Genomic DNA, 24567 nt, shown 5'->3' on the forward strand with positions numbered 1-24567 from the left:
CTGTTGCTCTGCAGGTCTTACTAGTAAAGCAGACATGATTTAAGAATTTTAAACTCTTCCCTCTTAGCATTTTCTACTTGTAAATATGACTGCCATCATTGTGCATCATTATTCCTATCCTCATCATTTACTGTATGTCAAATCACATTTTCTCCTGGATTTAGCTCATTCCTCATTAAGTTTAGATGTTAGAACTGATAGAATGTAATATTTTAAATAAGACAACAAATGATGTGTGCCACAGATCAATGGTGAGGCAGAGACAGAGATGAGTTTAAGCAATATTTTCTCAGAATTAACAGTAAGTAGAATAACTTATGAAAAAAGTAATTTGTTAGACAAAGCAAAGAATTTAACAAAAGTAACAACCCTTAAAGGGATAGTTCACCCAACAATAAACATTTACTCATTATTTACACTCTCTCAAGAGGTTTGAAGCCTTTGAGTTTCTTTCTTCTGATGAACACAAAAGAAGATATTATGAAGAAATCATTTTCATTTCACAAATCTAACATCTAAACTTGAACTAACAACTTACTTAAAGGGCTCCTGTGATGAAATCAACTTTTGTAAGCTTTAGACAGGACTGTCTGTATGTATAGTGTGTCCACAGTCATATTAGAGTGATATAAACCCAATAAGTCTTATTTTTTAAATGTTAAAATACGACCCAAAACTCAGTAATTTTGAGTGTAGTATTCCCCACCCACCAATTGCTTGACAGGTGCCATGCTTCTATAATAACATGTATACACATGCCCAAAGAACTTTTTTTTTTTTTTGGAAAAAAGCTGGGATCAAAATATCAGTTACAACTCTGTGATTCTTATAAGTTTGTAACATTTTAAACACTGAACATGTTTGTAATAAAGACAGTAAAAGCGCTATCTAATTCTTAACCCCTATAATCACTATGCATGGTGTCAGTAAACGCTAATGTGTGTGTGTGCATTTGTGTGAGACTCATTATTTCAGTAAGGCTTGAATAAACTCCACCACAAATACATGGATTAAACTTGGTATTGTTGACTGATGAGCTGTATTTCAGCTTCATCCGAGTCTTTCTGTGTCACTCACTGCTGTTTATCTGACATAGCAAATGATTATAAGCAGACACAGGCAGCAATAACAGTTACCCTGTACTCAGACACCAACATGGGCAGATTTTGGTGGCTATAATACATTATCTGATGGGTATTTTGAGCAGAAACTTAACAGACACATACGGGAGATACCGAAGGCTAATCTTGTAAAAGGGGTAAAACTGGTCCCCTTTAAATAGAGATTAAAAAAAAAAGATTTTCAGTGTGTCAACACTTGATCTAAACTAATTGAAGTAAGAAAACACAAATACAGACTAACTAAAACAAACAAAGCTAATAGCTTAGCTTAAGGGCGCTATTAATGTTGATCTTAAAATGGTTTAAATAATTTAAAACCTGCTTTTATTCTGGGCAAAAAATAAATATAATTATCATGAAAAGAAAAATTATATATATATATATATGCAGTTGAAGTCAGAGTTATCAGTTCTCCTGAGAATTATTATTAACCCCCGCTTGTTTTTTTTAACACATTTCTAAACGTAATAGTTTTAATAACTCCGTTATAATTTTATCTTTGCCATGATGACAGTAAATAATATTTGACTAGATATTTTTCAAGACACTTCTATACAGCTTAAAGTGACATTTAAAGGCTTAACTAGGTTAATTAGGTTAACTAGGCAGGTTAGGGTAATTAGGCAAGTTATTGTATAATGATGGTTTGTTTTGTAGACTATGGAAAAAATATATAGCTTAAAGCTTAAAATTTTGTCCTTAAAATGTTTTTTTTTTGTTTTTTTTTAAACTGCTTTTATTCTAGCCGGAATAAAACAGATATGTCTTTCTCCAGAAGAAAAAAATATTATCAGACATACTTTAAACGTTTCCTTGCTCTTTTAAATAGCATTTTGGAAATATTTAAAAAAGAAAAAAATTCAAAGGGGGCTAATAATTTTGACTATATATATATATATATATATATATATATATATATATATATATATATATATATATATATATATATGTTAAGTGCAGCCCTTATTCCTAATTGGACTTATTTTTACTTCTTCACTTTTATGAGGGACATTTACGGCCGAGCTCTTTTTATTCTGATGCTCGCCACATGTCACCTGATGTGTTTAGCACAGCCGTTAGCTCATGTTTTTGCAGTGTTCTCCTGCAGGTGGAAGTTTTGAGACGCTCTGTAATGTGGAAAGTTGTTGACGTGACATGAGATTGAAATGAAAGCTGCAGGAGAGAGAGAGAGAGAGAGAGAGAGAGCAAGACAGAATGAGAGAGAGAAAGAGAGATTGTATCTAAATGCTACTGTGAGTGAACTATGTGTTTGTAAAGTGATGCAGAAGGTAGAAACTTACTGCTGCGCTAGAGCTGAAAATGCATCATGGTCTGCTAATATTTTGTTTTTAATCGTGTATCTCTGTGTTTTATTTCTTGTGTCTGTGCAGGCTAGGTGAGCGAGGAGTATTGGTGTTCTGGCGGCAAGTACAAATCCAGGTATGTGCCTTCTGGTTTACTTCAGTTGAATTCTGCGATGTACTTATTCTGTTAAAATAAATGTCCACTGGTATGATGGAGGGGTGTACAAAATGTACTTTTTTTTGTCAATAACATTAATTACTTGAAATTTAGCTGAGTGTGTGTTTTTTGTTCTGTGTAACTTGGCTGGTTTATGCTTGTTATGGATGGATGGCTGGATGGATTGATAGATTTTTTTTATGAGCTTTTATTTTGTATTTAATATGTACATCTTAGTGTAGGATGTCTGTCTCTTACATTGACCAAGGCTGATAAGAAATACAGTAAAAATTGTCTAATTAAATCTGTCTTAATATATTTCGAAATATAATTTGTTCATAAAATGTAATATAATTTGGCAGAGGAATTGTTTTGGCTATTTCTTTAGAAATAAATTGAATCAACTGAATTAAATCAATTGAAAATTGAATTATTATACTCAACTTCCTTATTTAATCAGTTGAAATCACTTCATATTTTAATTTTGTGGATTTCCCTTAATTTTTTCTCAAAATAACAGTATTTATATGAAATTATTTGACTTTTTATTTGACTTGAAAACTTGTTTTATTTTTTACATTAATACTGAAATTTGAATTAAGTATTCTTTGATATTTTATATATTATATTATAAACTATGTAATAAAATAATTAAGTAAAAACTTTAACTTTGAAAGAACTGCTTTGTTTTAATTAGTGAAAATATAATTTATTCATAAGATGTAATATAATTTGGCAGTGGAATTGTTTTGGCTATTTCTTTAGAAATAAATTTAATCTATTTTTCATGATTAATATACTCAACTGTCTTTTTTAATCAGTTAAAAGCACTTTATATTTTAATTTTGTGGATTTCCCTTAATATTTTTCCTCAAAAGAACAGAATTTATATGAAATTTTTTGACTTTTTATTTGACTTGAGAAATTGTTTTATTGTTTTACTTTAATACTAAAATATGAATTAAGTATTCTTTGATGTTTTATATATTATATTATAAGCTATGTAATAAAATAATTAAGTAAAAACTTTAACTTTAAAAGAACTGCTTTGTTTTAATTAGTGAAAATATAATTTATTCATAAGATGTAATATAACTTGGCTGTGGAATTGTTTTGGCTATTTCTTTAGAAATAAACTGAATCCATGTTTTTGATTAATACACTCAAATGTCTTATTTAATCAGTTGAAAGCACTTGTGCTGATTCAAATTTTATTTTTGTGGATTTCCCTTAATTTTTTCCTCAAAGAACAGAATTTATATAAAATTATTTGACTTGAGAACTTTTTTTTTGCATTAATATTGAAATATGAATGAAGTATTCTTTGATATTTTATATATTATGTTATAATCTATATAAACAAATAACTGAGTACAAACTTTAACTTTAAAAGAACTGCTTTGTTATAATTATTTTAAACATAATTTATTTCTTTGACAGCTGAAATTGAAATACTGATTTAGTGTGCAATATATTGTCTATGTTAAAAAGAAAATGTTCCACAAGTTATTCTGAAATTACTTACATTTTTATGAATTAAATATATATATATTAAAACTGATCTGTATTTAACATATTATTGCTGAATTAATAATGAAGTATCAATTAAAATTTTACATCGTAAAAAGTCTTTATTTACTTAAAGGGAGTCACTTTTTATGTAAAGTCAACTATTTGTTTTAAAAGCCCCAGGTTTACTGACTTATTTTAAGTTAGGTAAACTAATAACTTTTTACAGTGTCAAAAAATACATCAATAAAATGGCCAGTGTGTATGTTTGGGTGAAGTTCTGTCATTCTGTGATTGCACAGGGGTTTTCTGTTAAACTTTAAGTGTTTGGAATCTGTTTCTGAGGCAGTAATTTTAGCGAGCAGGTCAGGTCAGTTTTGCTTTTGCATTTCTGGTTTATTTTACCTAGAATATCTTTGAGATAATGCTGTGTTTCCATTTTATTTCGTTAGAGGGCGATGGAGAGCATAACATAATTGCATTATTCACACAATCTGCTTCTGTGTGCAGTTGCTGTAAATTTACATGATGAATTACACCAGTTGATAAGAGCAACAAAACATACAGCTTTATTATGCACAGAATCTAAAAATATATTTGCTGACACTATATGGAAAAATAAGGCTTGCTTTCTGAAAATAGGTGCTTGGCTTTTTATTTTATTTTCATTGCATATGAAGTTTGCATACATTTAATTTGATTTGAGTCATTGTGTTTCTTAGTTGTTTTGTCAAACTTGCAATCATGATGAAAGAACATTATGTAGAAATACTGAAGCAACATCTCAAGACATCAGCCAGGAAATTAAAACTTGGCCAAATGGGTCTTCCAAACAGACCAAGCCCCTTAGCATATACTGCCAGATTAGTTAAAATGTGCTTTAAGGACAACAGAGTGAATGTTTTGGAGTGGCCATCACAAAGCTTTGAGCTCAATCCTATAGAAAATTTGTGGGCAGAGTTGAAAAAGCTTGTGCGAGGAAGACGGGCAACAAATCTGACTCAGTTACACCAATTCTGTCAGGAGGAATGGGCCGAATTTCCTTCAAACTATTGTGAGACACTTGTAAAAGGATACCCAAAAGTTTTGACTAAAGTTATACTGTTTAAAAGCAAAGCTAAAAAATACAAAGGAAATGTATGTAAACTTTTGACTGTCTAGAAATTAATGAAAAAATCCAAAAATAAATAAATTAATTATTTTATTATTCTGGCATTTAGCAATTTTAAATAATTTATGTAATCCTAACGGACCTAAAATAGTAAACGTTTACTATGATCTACCATCAGACATTTAAAATAAAAAAAAGGGTAGAGTGTATGTAAACTTCTGGTTTCAACTGTATCTGCACACCACTGATTATCAATAGCAACCTTCTGCAACCTGATTTTCATCTAATGTAAATCTCTGTATATAGCTAATACATCCTGTACAATGTTCATAGTACATCCATATGTAAATATCCCCATTATTTTTATTTAATTGCACTTTATAATTTATACCTATATCCTGCACTTGCTGTTGCTTGTTGCACTCCTGCTTAGACCTAAACTTTGTTGCATTGCACTTGCACATGTGTAATGAAAATAAAATGAAATCTAACCTAATAATAATCGTCCTCTTCATTATCACCATCATCTCAGCTTACATCAAATTCAAATTAAACATCAAAAATCAAATTAAACTATATAACTTTAAAGTTATATTGTTGAAAACTGACTTACCTAATTTAAGTTAAAAACATTGGTTGTCATAACAGTTGTCATAACTTCTTACATCGTAAATGTGTCAAAATGTAATTCTTCTTGTCCAAAAGCATTGTATAATTTATATATTAAGTCTGAAAGGCCATTGAAAAACATGTTACTATACCAAAGTCACTATTATTATTATTTATTTGTTTTTAAATCGTCTGTGTGTGTGCGGTGCGCATCGTCTATGCAAAATACTGGACGAGGTGCAGTGCTCTTCATTGACCTCAAGATGGCGATAATTTCCTCCAGATCGTCATTCTAAACCTGCATAAGCTGATGTTCTTGCTAGAAAGGATACAGTTGCAGTCTGAAGTTAATAAGAAATATTTATATTATTTATTTAATTAAGCATTTATTGTATTTTATTAATCATCACAGTAATGTAATGACAGTAATTATATCGGATATTCTTCTTATTATTTATTAAATTATCTATTCAATTATATTTTCTAACCCTTAACCCAACCATAAGGTTAAAACTTATATTCACGTTATTTATTAAGTTACCCATTATTTTAATTTATTAACATCTACCTCCATCTAATCCTAACCATCAAATTGATGTGAACACAGTAAATATGCCAAGTATTATTAACATTATTAAATTACCCATCAAATTGTATTTTATTAACACCCTACCCCCACCCCAACCATAAACCTGCCCCTCACATAAAAAATATGAATTATTTTTGTGCAGTGTCACAACAGTTATGTTACATTGATGTGAGTATCTGCAGCCGTATCCCTTCTAGCTTTTAGCATAAGCTGATGAGCAGATCCAGACCGCTTCATGATTAAAGACTTGTTGAATCTTGCTTAACATCTGTTGCATTTGATGGTGATTATAGATAGTTTAAAACTGAACTTCTGAGAGCCTTTCTGATCGTTTGCTTTCTGCATTATTTATTTTATTTTCATCCTCTCAGAGTGTCTTCAGAAGTCGCATGGATGTGGTGTTTTGATGAAGTATTAGATGAAAAAAATACGCTTAAATGCTGCTGAAAGTGAGTAGGGATGTATTAAGTCTCTGATGTTTGCTTTCACCAGCTTAGCGACTTAAAAAACTTCTATCAAACTGAGACTGGGTCCTGTGTGTGAACTATTTTAGTCTATATTTACTGCATTTTTAGAAATGTTACCATAAATCAGCTTTCCAAGCATATTGCTGTTATTGCTGAAACTGTGGTGTACTGTGTCATTCATTCATTCATTCATTTATTTATTTATTTATTTATTTATTTATTTATTTATTTATTTATTCATGCAATATTGATGATTTTAGTGTGTTTAATATTTCAGGTTAAACTTAACGGAAATTTGAACATTTTTATTGTTTTATTTCATGTAACATATTTGTTGTTGTTGTTGTTGTTTTTGTTGTTGTTGTTGTTTTTGTTGTTGTTGTTGTTGTTTAGTTTTAAATAAGGTATTCATAATATTTACCTTGTCTTATACAGGCTAAATTATTATTCCTCATGTATTTTTTTATTCTTTATTTAAATATTTTATCATAATTCCTATTATATTTTGTCGTTGTAAAAAAAGTCGTATTTATTTTAGTAAAAAAAAAACATTTAAACGTAAAAGCTGCTAAGGCCCTTAATTTTAGCTCTCTTAATAAATAAATAAATATTATACAACTATATATATATATATATATATATATATATATATATATATATATATATATATATATATATATATATATATGTGTATATATATATATATATATATATATATATATATATGTAGTTTTTTTTTTTATATTTTTAATTTCTGAGATTCAGCAAGACGGTGGCCATCTGCCTGTCATACTGAGCAGAGCGAAGACGGTTGACCGCCACTTGAAAGTGACAGAGACCACAAAATAAGTCCTTAGGTTAGAAAGACTCAGCATAAATTTCAAACTACAGCTGATCAAATCATTATAAAACAAGTAGGTAACATTCTAAGTCGATCTCAGTCTTTTGAATGTTGTAGTGCTGTATTCATACAATAGTAATCTGGTGGTGTTTGCTTTGCCTTGGCTTGTTTGGGGTTAATTATTGGGATTTCCTAATTGCAGCAGAAATAAATGTCTGTAGACTGATGGCATTTCATGTCACGTTCAGCCTTATAATCTTAAAATGTGAGCAAATTCAGCTGTTTTGTCATCACTTTAGACATTACGCTAGAGAATCATTCAAATGTTAGCTCTAAAGGGACGTTGGTGAATGAGCAATGGTTTCTGCTGTTCTGACGTCAGCTGCAGATGTGAATGAATGGTGGAAGAAAGTAGTTCCTCATACTAGATGATTTTTGAGACTCTCCATGTTTGATTTTCTTTTTTATACACACGATTATGTCGTCGAACTGTTATATTAATGCAATATCACACGAGTAGCAGTGCGATGTGGCTTTATATAATTACTGGTGGTACACTAAGGCACTTTGACCTTGAGCCAATGCACGCCTCCCACCAGTGCAAATACACAGCCATATTGCATTGCTACTCATGTGATATTGCTCATATATATATTTATACATATATACAATGTGTGTTATTATTATTATTATCAATGTGTGTATAATATTATTTATTTGTTTAGATAATTATTTAAATCTTTTTTTGATTGCTACAGAACAAACCAACTTAACTTGCCTAGTTATCCTAGTTAAATTGCACTTTCAGCTAAATACTTGTATTTTGCCATCATCATGGTAAAGTAAACTAAAATGTAATGATAGTTTTGTCTCCAATTGTCTTTTGTCTGTATGTGCGTCATATATTACCACATAGAAAGGGAAAATCATTGAGAGGATGTCAGGGGAGTAAGCGTTATTTATTTCTTTATTTGTTTTGGGCCGTGCTGAAACTTAACCCATGTTTCTCATTGGCTGTGATGGCTTGTGATGTCATTACCTGAATTGGCCGAGAGCCCCAGACTGATCTTGCCTCAGGTTTAAAGCGTGGGATGTGAGAAAGAGCAGATAAGTGAGAAAACAAACCCAGCGCGAAAATCCTCCAGCGCTTGCTGTTTACTCTCCCTAACCTTGTAAAAACTCTACCAGTGTCCTCTTCTCTCTGATTCTCTCTCAATCTCTTCTTCTGGACAAAATCTTACTTGTTTTGTTTCAGCTGGAATGAAAGCAGTTCTTAATTTTTTGTAACCATTTTAAGGTCAATAATATACGCAATTAAGCAAATATTTTTTGCCGTTGTCTAAAGAAGAAACCATCATTATACAATGACTTGCCTAATTAACCTAGTTAAGCCTTTAAATGTCACTTTAAGCAGAAAACTAGTATCTAGAAAAATATCTAGTCAAATATGATGTTTTGTCATCATCAAAGATAAAAGAAATCAGTTATTAGAAGTTATTAAAACTATTATGGTTAGAAATGTCCTGAATAAATCTTCCCTCTGTTAAAAAAAAAAAAAGATTAATAATATATATATATATATATATATATATATATATATATATATATATATATATATATATATATATATATATATATATATATATATATATATATAAATAAATTAAAAAAAAAAAAAAATATATATATATATATATATATATATATATATATATATAGGGGGGCTAATAATTCAGGAGGACTACTAATTCTGACTGTACAAACATACAAAAAAGAAGAAGAAACACAATTAAGGGTGTTTTCACACCTACCTTATTTAGTTCGGTTAAATCGCACTAGTTTGTTTTCTCTCTTGGTGCGGTTCATTTGGGCAGGTGTGAACGTTACAATCGCACTTAAGTGCGCACTAAAAGCTGACCAAAAAAGCGTCGTGATACCTCCTTTAAGAATTGGTCTCGGTACGCTTTCAAATGAACCCTGGAGTGATTTGTTTGTGGTGAGAACATGATTCAAACTAAAACAGACCCAACTGCAAAAAGTACTGTGCCTTTTTGGACTAATCCAGCTGCCGTAGTTCGATGTACTGTACATTATGGGATGTGGACGAAAAATATTTGTTGACAGCGCTTTACCAACAATTTTAAACAGAGAGGGGGGGGGCATTAACGCTTTGGTAAGATTTCCGGAAGATGACCATGTCGCAGTTTCGCTAAATAAATTCATGCCTCCTCCTAAAGGGACTTGCAATGTGCCTTCGCCATTTGCAATGAATTAAAGCATTGTTTTCCATCCGCAGCCGCACTTTGTCTGTGAAGTGATGTATACAAACTAAATAATATACGATGACCAGGGATACAATCAGCCAGCACAGTCGTCCCTCCATAGCAAAAAGCAGCATTTTGCATCTGCCGATTTGTTTACTTGTGGGAGTTGCCATTTTAATTTTAATTCTGACCAGTCAAAATGCAGTTTAGGAAATATGTTTGAGAACATCTGGCCAATGAGTGATGTGGATTTTGTCACATGACTGCATTTTGGTTCTTTTCAACTGGTTCCGACCAAAGCAATCAGTGTGGTGTGAAAACAACCCAAAAACGGCAGAAAAGTGTTACAATGTATCATTTGTTGCTCTTAGTCCAGACCAAATGAACCAAATCACAGATGTGGAAGCACGCTAAAGCCTGGTTTATATTGGACACGTACGTTAGTTCCCTTGAGTGTGCGCAGTGAAAGTGACATAATTTCGGCTGGCGGATCGCATGTTTTTTTTTTGTTTGTTTTTTCGGGTAAACAGTTCGCGTGGCGCTGCATTTGATTTGAATTGAATATTAATCACTTTGAAGAGATTTTGTTTGAAACCAGTACGCCTGTACAGACACATTTATGATCCATCCATGTGTGATCATAGGGATAAGCAGATGACCAATAATTCTTGACTAGAAATTGCAACAGAAGTGGGAAAGGAGGAAAGTTTTCGTAAAAGTTTGGAAAAACTTGAGGGATAAATGTGTTAAAATCAAAAAGAGAGTCAAAAGTGGAGACCCAGGTGGTTTTAATACACAATTGCAGAGGATGTTATTTTACACTAATACATATATTACAATTTTGAATTTAAAACAATTTAATATTTACAAAACTAAAATGTCACAAATTATTTTGAAAACTGGAAAAGAATAATTGAACCTATCGGTTTACAGTATACTGATGTCTTATTTTTCTTAGGCTTTATTGGTGATAATGGTCAGGATTGTTGGACCATTATTGCCTTTTTAGTATATCAGTAGAGGACAAAAACTAGCCAGACAGTAATGTGTGAATTGTTGAGTGGGTTAAATAAAAAAAGTCATTAGTTTTTACATTTTTAGTAAGTGTACTTTGCTTTTATTCTTGCTGTAATAAAAATATACTTGTAGAGTAACAATGCTCTGTCATCAATATTTTAATAAACTTTAAAAGGTGTAACTTTCCAAGATATGAACAAAAGCAAGTGATGCATCAAAGTTTGAATTTATAAAATAGTTCTAAAATTTTTTATAATCATTAAAATAATTTCTAAAAATAATTAGTTCAAAAAGCTTAAATGATGATGATAAGACGTAGTTTTGGAAATTCTCTGTGAAAACTTCTCTGTTTATCCGTCTGATTTTACGATGGGTTTCTTTTGACAACTCCCTTTCGTTTTAAGGAATATCACTATGGCGAACGTGTCAAGTATAGAAGCATCGTCCATTTCATGAGGTGCGTGCGTATTCAGCGGAGATGCGCGATGTGACACCAGGCAAAGGTATTAAATCAGGCTTAAGGCTGATTTATACTTCTGCATCAAGCAGAATGCTCCGACACAACCATCACACGGTTGCCGGTGCTGATGCACACCACTCAAAATATGTAACTACACATCGCAACGACGCGTAGCGCAAGCTCTGTGATTGGTCGGCTTAGTAGCTGTGACCAGTGAGGGCGGGACCGACCGAGAGCTGCACAAACCTGTTGGAGCGAGTGTTTACAAGTGTCAAATCCCTTGAGGGAACTCCAGATGGAAACTTTTGTTTTGTGTTTATCTTGTGATTAAAGTTGTTGCACGTCTGTTGGTTCCGGCCTCTTAATAAGCGAGTTTTAACTGCTTACATTAAGGTAGCGTTCAGAAGAAAAAACACCTGCAAAGAAACTGGACACAGTAACATAAACACCTACTGCCAGCTAGTGTTTCGGAAGTGTTCTTGCAGAGCAACACAAATAGCAGAAGTATAAATGCATAGCTACAAGCAAGGCAGGCGCCATGGGTCAACGCAGAAGTATAAACCAGCCTTTAGAATTCTTATAAATACATATATAAATAAGAAACTTTAAACACTAATTTGTGGATAAAAAAAAAAAAAAATGAAAGAGAAAATTAGTCGGCACTAGGGTTGTAACGGTATGAATTTTTTACGGTATGATAATCGTCTAAAACAATACCACGGTTTGACGGTTTCGCGGTATACGGTATGTTACAAATGTTACAAAATAATAGAACAGTGAAGCAAATTTGACTTTTTCCAAATAATATATTTTCAGTTACTATAAACAACACCACTTACAATGAACAAATAAAAAAATAATAAAATAATAAATAATGTGTCAAAGTCCAAATAACGTCCAAATAAACATGGTGCAAATCCTCAGTAAAAAATAGATATAAATATTTACTATACTATAAATAGTTACATAACGAAACTAGATTCAATATGGAACATCCTTAGGTTTTATGTGCCAGCATGGATATGGTTGTCTGTGGATATGGATTAGGATATGGTTGTCTGCAATGCAGACAAACAGCTGCACCTTCATTTGCGTCTTTTGAAAACAGCAAGAGCAGCAGTTCATCTTTGCTGTGTCACTGTTTTGTCATGTTTCTGTGCTGCTGTGCATGCAAAAGTACTTAGTATGAGAATTGTTTCATGCAAAACTTTTTTTTTTTTGCGTTTTATTTAGCCGCGCATAAATGTATGCCTCTCATTCCGTGTTGTTCAAAAAGCTCATTGTTGGTGCACAAACAAAAGCGAAACCTATGCTTATTGGTTGTGATATAGCGAGTTTGAACCAATCTGGGCATGGAGGAGGGACAATGCATCAATGTATCATGTCTGGTTTGTCCGGAGACACAGTGACGAGCGTTTCTTTGTCAAATCAGCGTTGTAAAATTTTGATGACGTAAACGCACTGATTCCGGAGCCTCTGAAAGTCCACGAATGTTATGTATGTGGAAAGCTGAGATTCTCTTCTTTATGCCAATTTTTGAATTGTATGAATCGGATCAGCGGATCAAAAGTTATTAAACATTTAAGAGCAATACTTATTTTTAGCCGCGGGCGGCTGTCTCGGTCTTTAAGGGTTAAAACCGTTGATATGCAATTGTTCATGGTATGATAATCGTGCACGTTCAAATCGTGGTAGACCTTCATACCGGTATATTGTTACAACCCTAGTCGGCACCAATAGCCTAGTGGTTAGTGTGTCGACAAATAGCACCTAGGTGCTCGCGGCGACCTGAGTTCCCCTATCTCTGCTCCCTACACTTTTCTGTCTGTAAAATCTCCACTGTCCTATTCCAATAAAGGCAAAACCCTTAAAAAATGTATAAAAATATAAGAAAATTAAATCGAACACGTTCATTCAGATGGTTTGCATCATTTTTCTTCTGATTATTTATGTGCTCCACCTGACTCTGTGATTATGACAGGCTAATACATACTTTGCTGCTGTTGATATCAGACTGGAGTTCTTTCTCTCTCTCTCTCTCTCTCTCTCTCTCTCACACTGAGTTCTAGAGTAGGGGAGGGGCGAGCATGTGTGTGTGCGTGTGTATGTGTATATGTGTGTGTGTGTGTGTGTGTGTGTGGTAGAGCGAGGGAAGGGAAGGGTCTGCCGCTGCACACCTTCACTAGCGCTTGAGAAACAGCGAGCGAGCGCTAACAGGACAGTTGAGTTGAGTCAGGTATCTGCCGGTCTCCATGGCTCTGGTTCTGGACGCCGCTGCTCACTGCATGGGGGCCTATTACTGCCTCATACGCACCCGCTTCAAGAGGCGGCGCAAGAAACGCTCCGAGCGCAAAGGTCAGAACTCTTTCTCTTTAGCAGGCCTGATGGAGATCTCAGATCACTTTTAGAAAACTAGCAGCACTTATGATTTCATTTAACATTTATTTTTAGGATCTGTTTTGAACTGGGGCTGGAAAAATCTGACATTGCAATGTTTAGTTTTACTGCGATGTATATAGTGATCGGAATATAGTTTGTGTTAAGAGTATGATTTGAATAGCTCTATTTGGAAAGATTTCATTATTTTAGACGGACTGAGATGAGGCGACGCAGTGGCGCAGTAGGTAGTGCGGTCGCCTCACAGCAAGAAGATCGCTGGTTTAAGCCTGGTTCAAGTCAGTTGACATTTCTGTGTGGAGTTTGCATGTTTTCCCTGCGTTCGCGTGGGTTTCCTCAGGGTGCTTCGGTTTCCCCCACAGTCCTAAATAATAGGCTAAATAATCCATAATGTATGAGTGTGAATGAGTGTGTATGGTTGTTTCCCAGAGATGGGTTGCGGCTGGAAGGGCATCCGCTGCGTAAAAACGTGCTGGTTAAGTTGGCGGTTCATTCCGCTGTAATGACCCCGGATTAATAAAGGGACTAAGCCGAAAAGAAAATGAATAAATGATGACTGAGATGATTCTATGTCGTGGATCTGCATAAATTATAATAAATTACAAGCAAAAGCTAATACATAAACAGTGCTTTATTGTTTTCTGGAGAGTCTAACAGCAATTATGTACAGAAATTGAACAATCAAATGTAAAATAAAAGGCTCATCATTGTCTAAATATTACAAAAATAATCCTATTTAATCTTTTAAACTTTAATAAATGCTCTAATCTTGCGATGTGAGCTTTGCAGATACACACATTGCAATATCAATGCTCAAATTATATACTATTTAGCCTTAGAATTACTCTGTTTTATGTGTGTGTTCATATTAATTGAGAGTAGTGGTGTAACGGATCTTATGGTTTTGATCACATTAGTGTTTTTCAGTTTCAAATCGGACCGTTTTTTTTTTTTTTTTTTTTCTGTATCAGCCAAAAAGTAGACGAGACAAATGCAATTTGCTTTCAATTTATTACTTAACAGCACTGCAAGAAACTTTTGCTTTTAACAAACAGAACTTAAAAGCTGTATTTTTATTAAAATAAAATGAAGAAATAATCAGCTAAATAATAATAAATAGTAAAACATGCATTACTGTGAAAAATTCACTGTTATTACTGTTGCTGATGACGCTAAATGTAGAAATCTAACATTATATTTGTACAACCCATATTTATTTTAGTCTCATTTTCAATAAATGATTCAGTCATTCACTCATAATCCTTCATGTTTCATTGCTAGATTTAGAATTATTCAGTGGCATATTTTTGATGGTGGATTGTTGCCACCTATTGGTTAAGTATTGTATTTGCTGCCTAAAACTTTTAATTTTTGAGCATCAAGGTAAATGCATACGACAGTGATTGTAATCGTTGCCATAAACATCAGGGATTATATCTAAACTGTCTGTTATGCCAGTATTGCTGTGCTATTTGACTGTATGTACACTCCAGAGTTTTACAAATGGTATTAAAAAACAAATGCGAACTGTAATTCAGGAAATAGAAAATTTTATATTTTTACGAAAACTTCATATTGAAGCCATACAAGCGATACAGTATTTGTGACCGATTGAAATGAGCTAGTGAAGGAAAATAGGCAATTTTTTTGTTCTGCCTGGTAAAATCTTGTATCAGTTTGAAAAAAATGAAGGAGAAAATAAAGTGTGTTAAGCCACAGGACTTTAGAAATATTGGAGAGTCTACAGGTCCTTATTTTCTTTTTAAAATAGCTTATCTTAAAGATTATTTAGTGTAAAACTACTATAGGATGTATGCCTTATTATTGCCTAATTATTTATTTTTTATTATTGTTACTTTGCAAAATTAAAGCACACTTTTTTACCAGTGCTTAAGATATTTAAAGAGTTACATTATGCATGTGAATAGTTTATTTGAGTGTAAGTTTATATATATATATATATATATATATATATATATATACATATACATATACATATACATATACACACACACGCTTGAAGTCAGAATTATTAGCCCCCTTTAAATTTTAAATTTTTTTCTTCTTTTTAAAATATTTTAAGGTCGCTGGTTCGATCCTCGGCTCAGTTGGCGTTTTTGTGTGGAGTTTGCATGTTCTCCCTGCGTACGCCTGGGTTTCCTCCGGGTGCTCCGGTTTCCCCCACAGTCCAAAGACATACGGTACAGGTTTATCGGGTAGGCTAAATTGTCCATAGTGTATGAGGATGTTTCCCAGAGATGGGTTGCGGCTGGAAGGGCATCCGCTGCGTAAAAACGTGCTGGTTAAGTTGGCGGTTCTTTCCTCTGTGGCGACTCCGCATTAATAAAGGGACTAAGCCGAAAATGAATGAATAAATAAAAGCAGTTTTAAATTTTTTAAAAACACCATTTTAAGGTCAAAATTATTAGCCTCTTTAAGCTATTATTTTTTGATAATCTACAGAACAAACCATCATTATACAATAGCTTGCCTAATTACCCTAACCTGCCTAGTTAACTTAATTAACCTAGTTACGCCTTTAAATGTCAATTTAAGCTGTATAGAAGTGTCTTGAAAAATATTTAGTGAAATATTGTTTACTGTCATTATGACAAAGATAAAATAAATCAGTTATTAGAAATGAGTTATTAAAACTATTATGTCTAGAAATGTGTGGGAAAAATCTTCTCCGTTAAACAGAAATTGCGGAGGAAAAAAAACGGGGGGCTAATAATTCTGACTGTGTAAATAATAACTTTAATACATTTTTGTAATTTTCTGATATGTTTTTTATGATGTGCACTGAAGCCTTTACTTTCAACGGATGTAGTCTGTTTTGGCAAATACACAATTCATTTATTTATTCATCCATTCCATTATGTCGGTAGGTACAGTAGGTAGGTAACATTTTAACATTAAATTACCTTGTTAATACACCTTGTAAGCTTGTACTTGATTATTTAATTTAGAGACTGACATAGTATTGTTTGGGCATTAAAAATCATTAAGCAGTGTTTTCTCTACAGTATGAACTTTAGTCCAGGATTTATGCACGATTTGGTTTCTTCTTGCAGGAGTTCTCATGTATTTCTACAGATTTTATGAATGATGTCTGTTTCTGTGAAGCTTAGTTTAGCTAGAAGAATCAAGCGAGACTCTTTTCAGTGTACAGTATGTCTGGCTGCGTCTGTCTGTGGGTGTTTTTGTCTGATGGTCACCATGGTGATGAGCCACAAACAGGAAGAACAAAGATCACTTCTGAGCAGACAGTTGTGCATTTTTACCATGATTATTTAAAAAGGCCTCATTTGAATTGAAGTGTCACTATCTTACAAGCCACTATAAACTTTATCTTTTTGTCAGAGGTATAATGTAATTTTGTCGTTTAAAATGTAATCAATTTTTAGTGTGATTACCTGTTCCTTTATATCCTTATATTATCAAACACAGGTCAGAATAAGATTTTTTTTGATCTATGAATGATAATGTAACAGTATTTCACCCATATATACACAATAAATACCACAAACCTGTAATTAAACAAGGAAACATGATGAAAACAGTGCTCCTAGCGACCAAATGAGCATCAGAGCTTCCTTATATCGACAACAAAAACAGCTTAACACTTTTCTTCTTTGCAGAGATATATTTTATAGTTTTTTTATTACTATGTAGATTGTGTCAAAGCAGCTTAACATAGATGGAAAACAGTGTAAAACCATAATATTTACAATAATATTAAAAATGTATATATTTATAATAAGATATACACTCGCCGGTCACTTTATTAGGTACACCAATTGCTAGTTAACGCAAATTTCTAATCAGCCAATCACATGACACCAACTCAATGCGTTTAGGCATGTAGACATGCTCAAGACGATCTGCTGCAGTTCAAACTGAGCATCAGAATGGAGAAGAAAGGGGATTTAAGTGACTGAATGTGGTATGGTTGTTGGATCTAGATGGGCTGGTCTGAGTATTTCAGAAACTGCCGATCTACTGGGATTTTCACGCACAACCATCTCTAGGGTTTACAGATAATGGTCCGAAAAAGAGTAAATATCCAGTGAGCAGCAGTTCTGGGCACAAATGCCTTGTTGATGCCAGAGGTCAGAGGAGAATGGCCAGACTGGTTCCAGCTGATACAAAGGCAACAGAGTTTGCATGTTCTTCCTTTGTTGGCATGGGTTTCCTCTGGGTGCTCCGGTTTCCCCCACAGTCCAAAGACATGCGCTATAGGTGAATTGAATAAACTAAATTGTCCGTAGAGTATGTGTGTGAATGAGTGTATGGGTGTTTCCCTGTATTTTGTTGCAGCTGGAAGGGAATCCCCTGTGTAAAACATATGCTGGATAAGTTGCTGGATCATTTCGCTGAGGTGATCCCCGATGAAAAAATGGACTAAGTTAAAGGAAAATGATTGAATGTATCGTCATTTTTCAGAATTTGATAATAGCATAACATTTTGATAAATTAGCTGGAATTTTTGGAAATATTCAACTCTAATGTGGTGATAGTTGGAAATGTTCTTTCTGTGAACAGAAACAGGCTGGGAGATGACCAGCTAAAACCAGCTTGACCAGTGTAGCCAGGCTGGGAGTCAAGCCAAAACCAGCTTTGTCCAGCCTAAACAAGGCTGCTTAAGCTGGTTTTAGCTGGATTTAGGACATTTGGACATTTTCCAACCTGACCAGCTAAGTCCAGGTTTGAAATGGCTGAATACCAGCCTGGAAATGACCAAAACCCCTCTAAAGCCAGGCTTGTCAACCAGCTAAAACCAGCCAACCAGCCAAGGCTGGCTTAAGCTGTTTTTTTTTAAGTAGTGTGGTCCAATTCAAAGTCTGAAGTTATGGAAACACTTTCAGCAACTTAAACTTTTTTCTTGTTTTAGGTTCTTTTTTTAAATGAAATATGAATGATTATTTTTAGTTGCTCCAATTAACTCAAATTTCCTTTTAGGTAGGTGTAAAATCTAATTTAAAATGGATATAATATTTTAAATGCAGTTTTTTTTCTCTCTACTCCCACAGTTATCATTTTTTATATGAAGAACTAAACTAAATGTAGAAGTGTAAAGTTAATTATCTGCTTTCTTCGGTGGGTAATTGAATAAAAGTCGTCAAATGTCATTTTGAGATCTACGTTTTGTCTCATTTGCCCAAATCTGCCTTGAGGAAGTTTTGGAGGTTTTCATCTTAGATGGTGTGTATAATGAGACTGTCCTACTTTAGAAAGTTGCAGTAATACAAGAAGTTGAGCAGAAGAACACACACAGAGAAATGTGTATAAGTTATAGCTAGCCTACCCTACAACACTTTGTTGATTTATTAAAAAAGTTTTGGCATATTTCACAGCTGGTGCTTCTAACTCTGTGTGTGTTTCTGGTTTTATCAGTTTAAAGCGTGGGATGCAGACACCTCAATGCTCAGACACATGTTAAATATTGTAATTGTAATGAATGCTGTGTGTAATTTTCCTCATGGTATCAGAAATGTTTTTTTAAGGTATCATATGAGCTCGACTAATAGGACAAATAAATACTATGGACTCCATAGGACAAATAAATACTATAGAAGTTAATGGTTACAGGTTTTCAGTTTTTTTTTTTTCTTTTACAATATCTTTCTTCATGTTCAAGAAAAGAAAGAATGATGTAATAAGTTAATTAAACACCTCATTACTTCAACTTAGATGGAATAAGTTCACAATACTCATATAGATTTGTTTTTTTTTCACTCAATTGGTTTGCAGCAATCTGTTTCCTCAAACAGTTTGAGTTACCTTAACTCTTTGGGTTTTACAGTGTATTTTTACCTTCATAATTCCTGTACATACACTGTAAAAAAAAAAAAAAAAGTTAAATTAACTTAAAATTTTAAAGGCTGAAAATTAAACTTCAGTGCTTGCCAATTATATGTATATATATATATTTTTTTAAATTGAGTTAAATCGACTTTGTGAGGTACATTTGACCTAAAGCCGTTTCAGTCAACCTTTTCAGCAAAAATAATTTATTACTTCAACCAGTGACGTTGAATACAATCTCAATTATTTTGTAGCCGGTTGCTTTAAAAAATGTAGTTTACTCCACTTTATATATATATATATATATATATATATATATATATATATATATTTTTTTTTTTTTTTTTTTTTTTTTTTTTTGGACCCCGAGTAGGCATCTTGGTAGTATTTTGTAGCACACAGCAGATGAGAAGCAGGTGATGTAGAAATCACTTTCGCGAACACTCATGCTCAATCTGCCCAGTTGGTGGAATGAACTCCCTAACTGCATCAGAACGGCAGAGTCACTCGCTATTTTCAAGAAATGACTAAAAACTCAACTATTTAGTCTCCACTTCACTTCCTAATCTGCAATTGCCTCTCTGGATATACCACTAACTGTACCCCCAAAAAATTAAATAAAAATAAAAATAAATTACTAATACTTTCCTGCTTAGACTTTACAGACCTGAAACTTGCCTATAGCACTTATTTATTGTTGCTCTTATAGTTATGTAAATTGCTTCCTTGTCCTCATTTTTAAGTCGCTTTGGATAAAAGCGCCTGCTAAATGACTAAATGTAAATGTATATGTGATGTATTTATGGAGCTAATAATATGCCAAAACAATCTGAATTTGAATTGTGTTAGTTTGAATTATTGATTTTTGTAATTTAATAAATCTGAATTATAATATGCCTTTAAAATTTGTTTTGAATTTGAATTTCTTAACTTGAACCTGAATTTCATAACTTGAATATTGAACATCTGAAATGTAAGACAACTGAATTTTTCAAGGGTGAATTTTTTATAGTATTTTCAAACTTCAGATTTTTTGTGTTCTGAATTCATAGACTGCAGATATCCAGTTTGTAAAAATACAATTTCAAGTTTTCAAGATGAAGAAATTCAGAACATCAAATTCAATGTCCCAAAATTCAAAACTAGAAATTCAGATAGTGAAATTCAGATTCAGCAGAAAGTAGGTCAGGGGTCAAATTCAAAACAAATTTTAACGGCATATTATAATTCAGATTTATGAAATTACAATTGTCAATAATTCTAATTAACACAATTAAAATAGATATGTTTTGGCATATTTTAGCTCCATTTGTATTGGGCAATCATTTGGGCGGTGAAAAAAAAAGATTCACTTGGATTCAGTCATTTTTTTTAAGGTAGGTAGTTGCAAGCAATTTATATGAGCTAAATTTAAACAAACCTTAAATTCAGCTCATACCATTTGTTTGCAACCACTTATCTTAAAAAAAAGTAGTAAATCCAATGATTCATTTTTTCCATGTGTATAAACCCAGGCATGAAATGTGGCAGCAGTCGCTGAGGTGTACATTTGAAGGTATTATCCAAACAGTCACCGTTTGCCTTTTACATTCTGAGCCGAGACCTGAGAACTGAGACCTGTCATCCAAGCAAATCCTGGTCTGCTGAAGTGGCATTTTCAGCTCTCTAATGCGGCCTGCCAACTTAAGGCGGCTTTGTCAAACTGGTGAGTTTGTCTCGTTCCTTTTATCTGGGGCCGGATGCTGAAAAACGGAGCCGCGATTCTCTTTAAGAAGTCATCTGCTAATGTAATTCCCTCACTCATGGGCCTGTTTGGGCCGTATTGTGTCATCGGCGTCTCTCGGCGCGGTTGAAGCCTGACGTTGAGCTGGTTTTGAGTTTTCTTTGGAACTTTAGGGGCTTTGTGTCACTCATGGATGCTGCCGCATTGGTGGTAATGAATGGGCCCTGAGGATGTAGTGTGACATTACACATCGCATACATAACCTCGTTGAAGTTAGCATTAGGTTTAAATAGTTGTCCAAGATTAGCACTTTATTATTATTATTATTATTATTATTTTAATTGAAGTATTTCATTTTATCATTCCATTTAGTAAATGTTGTTTTGTAAACAATTGTCAAAATCATATTAATACATTTTAATGTTGGTTTTCATATTGAAAATCAAAAACTTTGATTGTTTGGAGTTAGCATTAGGTTTCAATATTTTCCAAGCTGCAAATTTTTATTAAATTATTTTATTTTATTTTATTAATATTATTTATTTTATTTAATAAATGTATTTTTTTAAACAAATTTGTTATTTAATAATATTGTTTTAATTTAAGTATTTCATTTTATCATTCCATTTTGAAAAAGTTGACTTGGGAACTAACTGCTTACAAAATAAAATAAAATAAAATAAAATAAACAAGCTATGTTGACAAACCAAACATAGCATTGGTGGAGTTTGCATTGTATTTAAATAATTGTCCAAAATGCGTTTTTGTTTTGTGTTGTTTTGTTTTGTTTTGTTTTGTTTTGTTTTGTTTTGTTTTGTTTTGTTTTGTTTTGTTTTGTTTTGTTTTGTTTTGTTTTGTTTTGTTTTGTTTTCATTCATTCATTCATTCATTTTTTTCCATACTTAGTCCCGTTATTAATCCGGGGTCGCCACAACGGAATGAACCGCCAACTTATCCAGCATATGTTTTACACAGCGGATGTCCTTCCGGCTGCGACCCATCATTGGGAAACATCCATACACACTCGTTCACTCACATACACTATGGACAATTTGGCCTACCCAATTCACCTGTACCGCATGTCTTTGGACTTGTGAAGCGATCGTGCTACCCACTGCACCACCATGCTGCCCCTTTATTTTATTTCATTTCATTTCATTTTATTTTACAAATAATTGGCTAAGATATGAATTAAATTTCTTTATTTGATTTATATTTTTTATATTTTTTTATTTATGTTGTTTTTAATTCAAGTAGTTCATTTTATTATTCTATTTTGTAAATGTTTTCTTGGGTGCTAAATACTAACAAAATAAAATAAAATAACAAGCTTAACAGAACTATTAAAAATGAAAACAATTGGCAAAATTATATTAATACATTTTAATGTTGATTTTGACATTAAAAATCAGAAACCAAACATAGCATTGTTGGAGTTTGCATTGGCTTTAATAATTGTCCAAAATGAGTACTTATTTTATTTTTTTTATTTTATTAATTGCCCAGGCTGTGAATTTTTATTTTATTTATTTATTTATTTATTTATTTATTTATTTATTTATTTATTTATTTATTTATTTATTTATTTTATTGATTTTGTTAATTTATATATTTTTTTAATTAATTTGTTAATCACCAGCTTATCACTCCATTTTGTTGATATTGACATGGCAACTAATTACTAATAAAATAAAACATTAAATGAAATAAAATAAACAAGCTAATCAGAATTATTAAAAAGTAAAAAAGATGCCAAAAGCATTTTAATACTTGATTATTAGAATTAATATGCAAATATTAATGCTTGATTTAAATATGTATTTTGATGTTGAATTTGATATTAAAAATCACAAAACGTTAACATAAGGTTTAAATAGTTGTTTAAGCTGAGAATTTTATTTTAATTTGCTTTATTTTAATCTGATTATTTTATTAAATTATTAAATTATTGTATTTGATTGAATAATTTATTTGTATTTTTTATAATTACCCAGGCTGTGAATTTTAATTGAATAATCATAATACATAATACAGACATTAAGAAACCTGGTTAACTAATTTCTTCAAGAAGTAAAAAGCTCTATTTCTTGGCGATTCTAACAGAGTAAATTTAGTATCAGTGAAAGCCTCTCCAGTGGTTCAGCAGATGACATGTGGAGGAGTGTTTTCTGCTCAGCCAGCAGACTGGAGGAAATGAAGCTTCTCTGATGGAATGAATGGGACGTTTGCGCTCTGATAATGCTGTGTCTGGGGAAGATCACCATCACTCTCCTCACTTTATTATGCTGTATGAACATACACACAGCAATGTCGCATGCGTCTCTATAGGGTCCTCTAATGTGTGTGGCAGCAAACTGGAAATGCAGTTATTCAGGCTGTTCACAAAAAATGCTGATGTTTTCACTTTAGTTTGTTTTTGATCTGCGCAACAAAAGTACTGAGAAAAGTGTCAGTGATAAAGTAATTAACATATTCAGTGCTTTTGTGCTTGTGCTTTGGCTTATTTGGGTTTATCACGGATTAATCAATATGACACTGAAACCACCAGGTGAATCATTTGAATCATTGGTTCAGATGATTTGATCAAAACAGCTCATTCATTCACAAACTATTCAAATGTCTTTATGAATGGCTCTTTGAGTTACCGCCTTAGTGATTTGTTCAACAGATTAAATCAGGAACACTTCAGTGTTTCTATGACTATCACTCTTCTCTTTTGTTATCTTTCCTTAATTTTGTTAGTTTCTTTCTTTCTTTCTTTCTTTCTTTCTTCTATTGCACTAAAAAGAAAAATTAAGAAACAAAGATTGTGAAAGAAATAAGATACTTTCTCTTGTTTATTTTGTTTTCTTTCCTTAGTTTTTTGTTCTGTACAGTATACATTTTACCCTTTCTTTCTTTCTGAACGGAATTAAGAAGACTAAAGAAAATGAGAAAGTATCATTAAAAGTATAACTAAGAAAGTATAATTTAGTAACTTTATTAGTAAGAAAGAAAGAAAGACCAATTACAGGTTTGTCGTATACTTTATTTTATTCTTTTCTTTTGTCTTTCCTTAATTTTGTTAGTTCTTTCTTTCTTTCTTTCTGTCTTTCTTTTAATTGCAATTATAAGAAAAATTAAGAAAGAAAGATTGTGAAAGAAATAAGATATTTTCTCTTTTTCTTTTGTTTCTTTTCCTTAATTTTGT

General features: G+C 32.4%; 1 protein-coding gene across 3 annotated transcripts in view; it reads left to right on the forward strand.

The window, feature by feature from the left end:
* The window catches only part of adarb1b (adenosine deaminase RNA specific B1b), a 321734-nt gene that overhangs the window by 204121 nt on the left and 93046 nt on the right, over nt 1-24567 (forward strand). For 2 of the 3 annotated variants that reach the window (XM_682018.11, XM_021479019.3), the window contains exon 3: nt 2513-2561. Coding sequence is in view for 1 of the 3 variants with exons in the window: in XM_021479018.3 (XP_021334693.1) it covers nt 13702-13804 (103 nt within the window). In the remaining 2 variants the exon portion in view is untranslated. Of the gene's footprint in view, nt 1-2512; nt 2562-13588; nt 13805-24567 lie in introns of those variants that run through there. The other variant, XM_021479018.3, reaches the window with a different exon arrangement.

This window comes from Danio rerio, chromosome 9 (assembly GCF_049306965.1).
Source record: "Danio rerio strain Tuebingen ecotype United States chromosome 9, GRCz12tu, whole genome shotgun sequence".
NCBI classification, from domain to species: domain Eukaryota; kingdom Metazoa; phylum Chordata; class Actinopteri; order Cypriniformes; family Danionidae; genus Danio; species Danio rerio.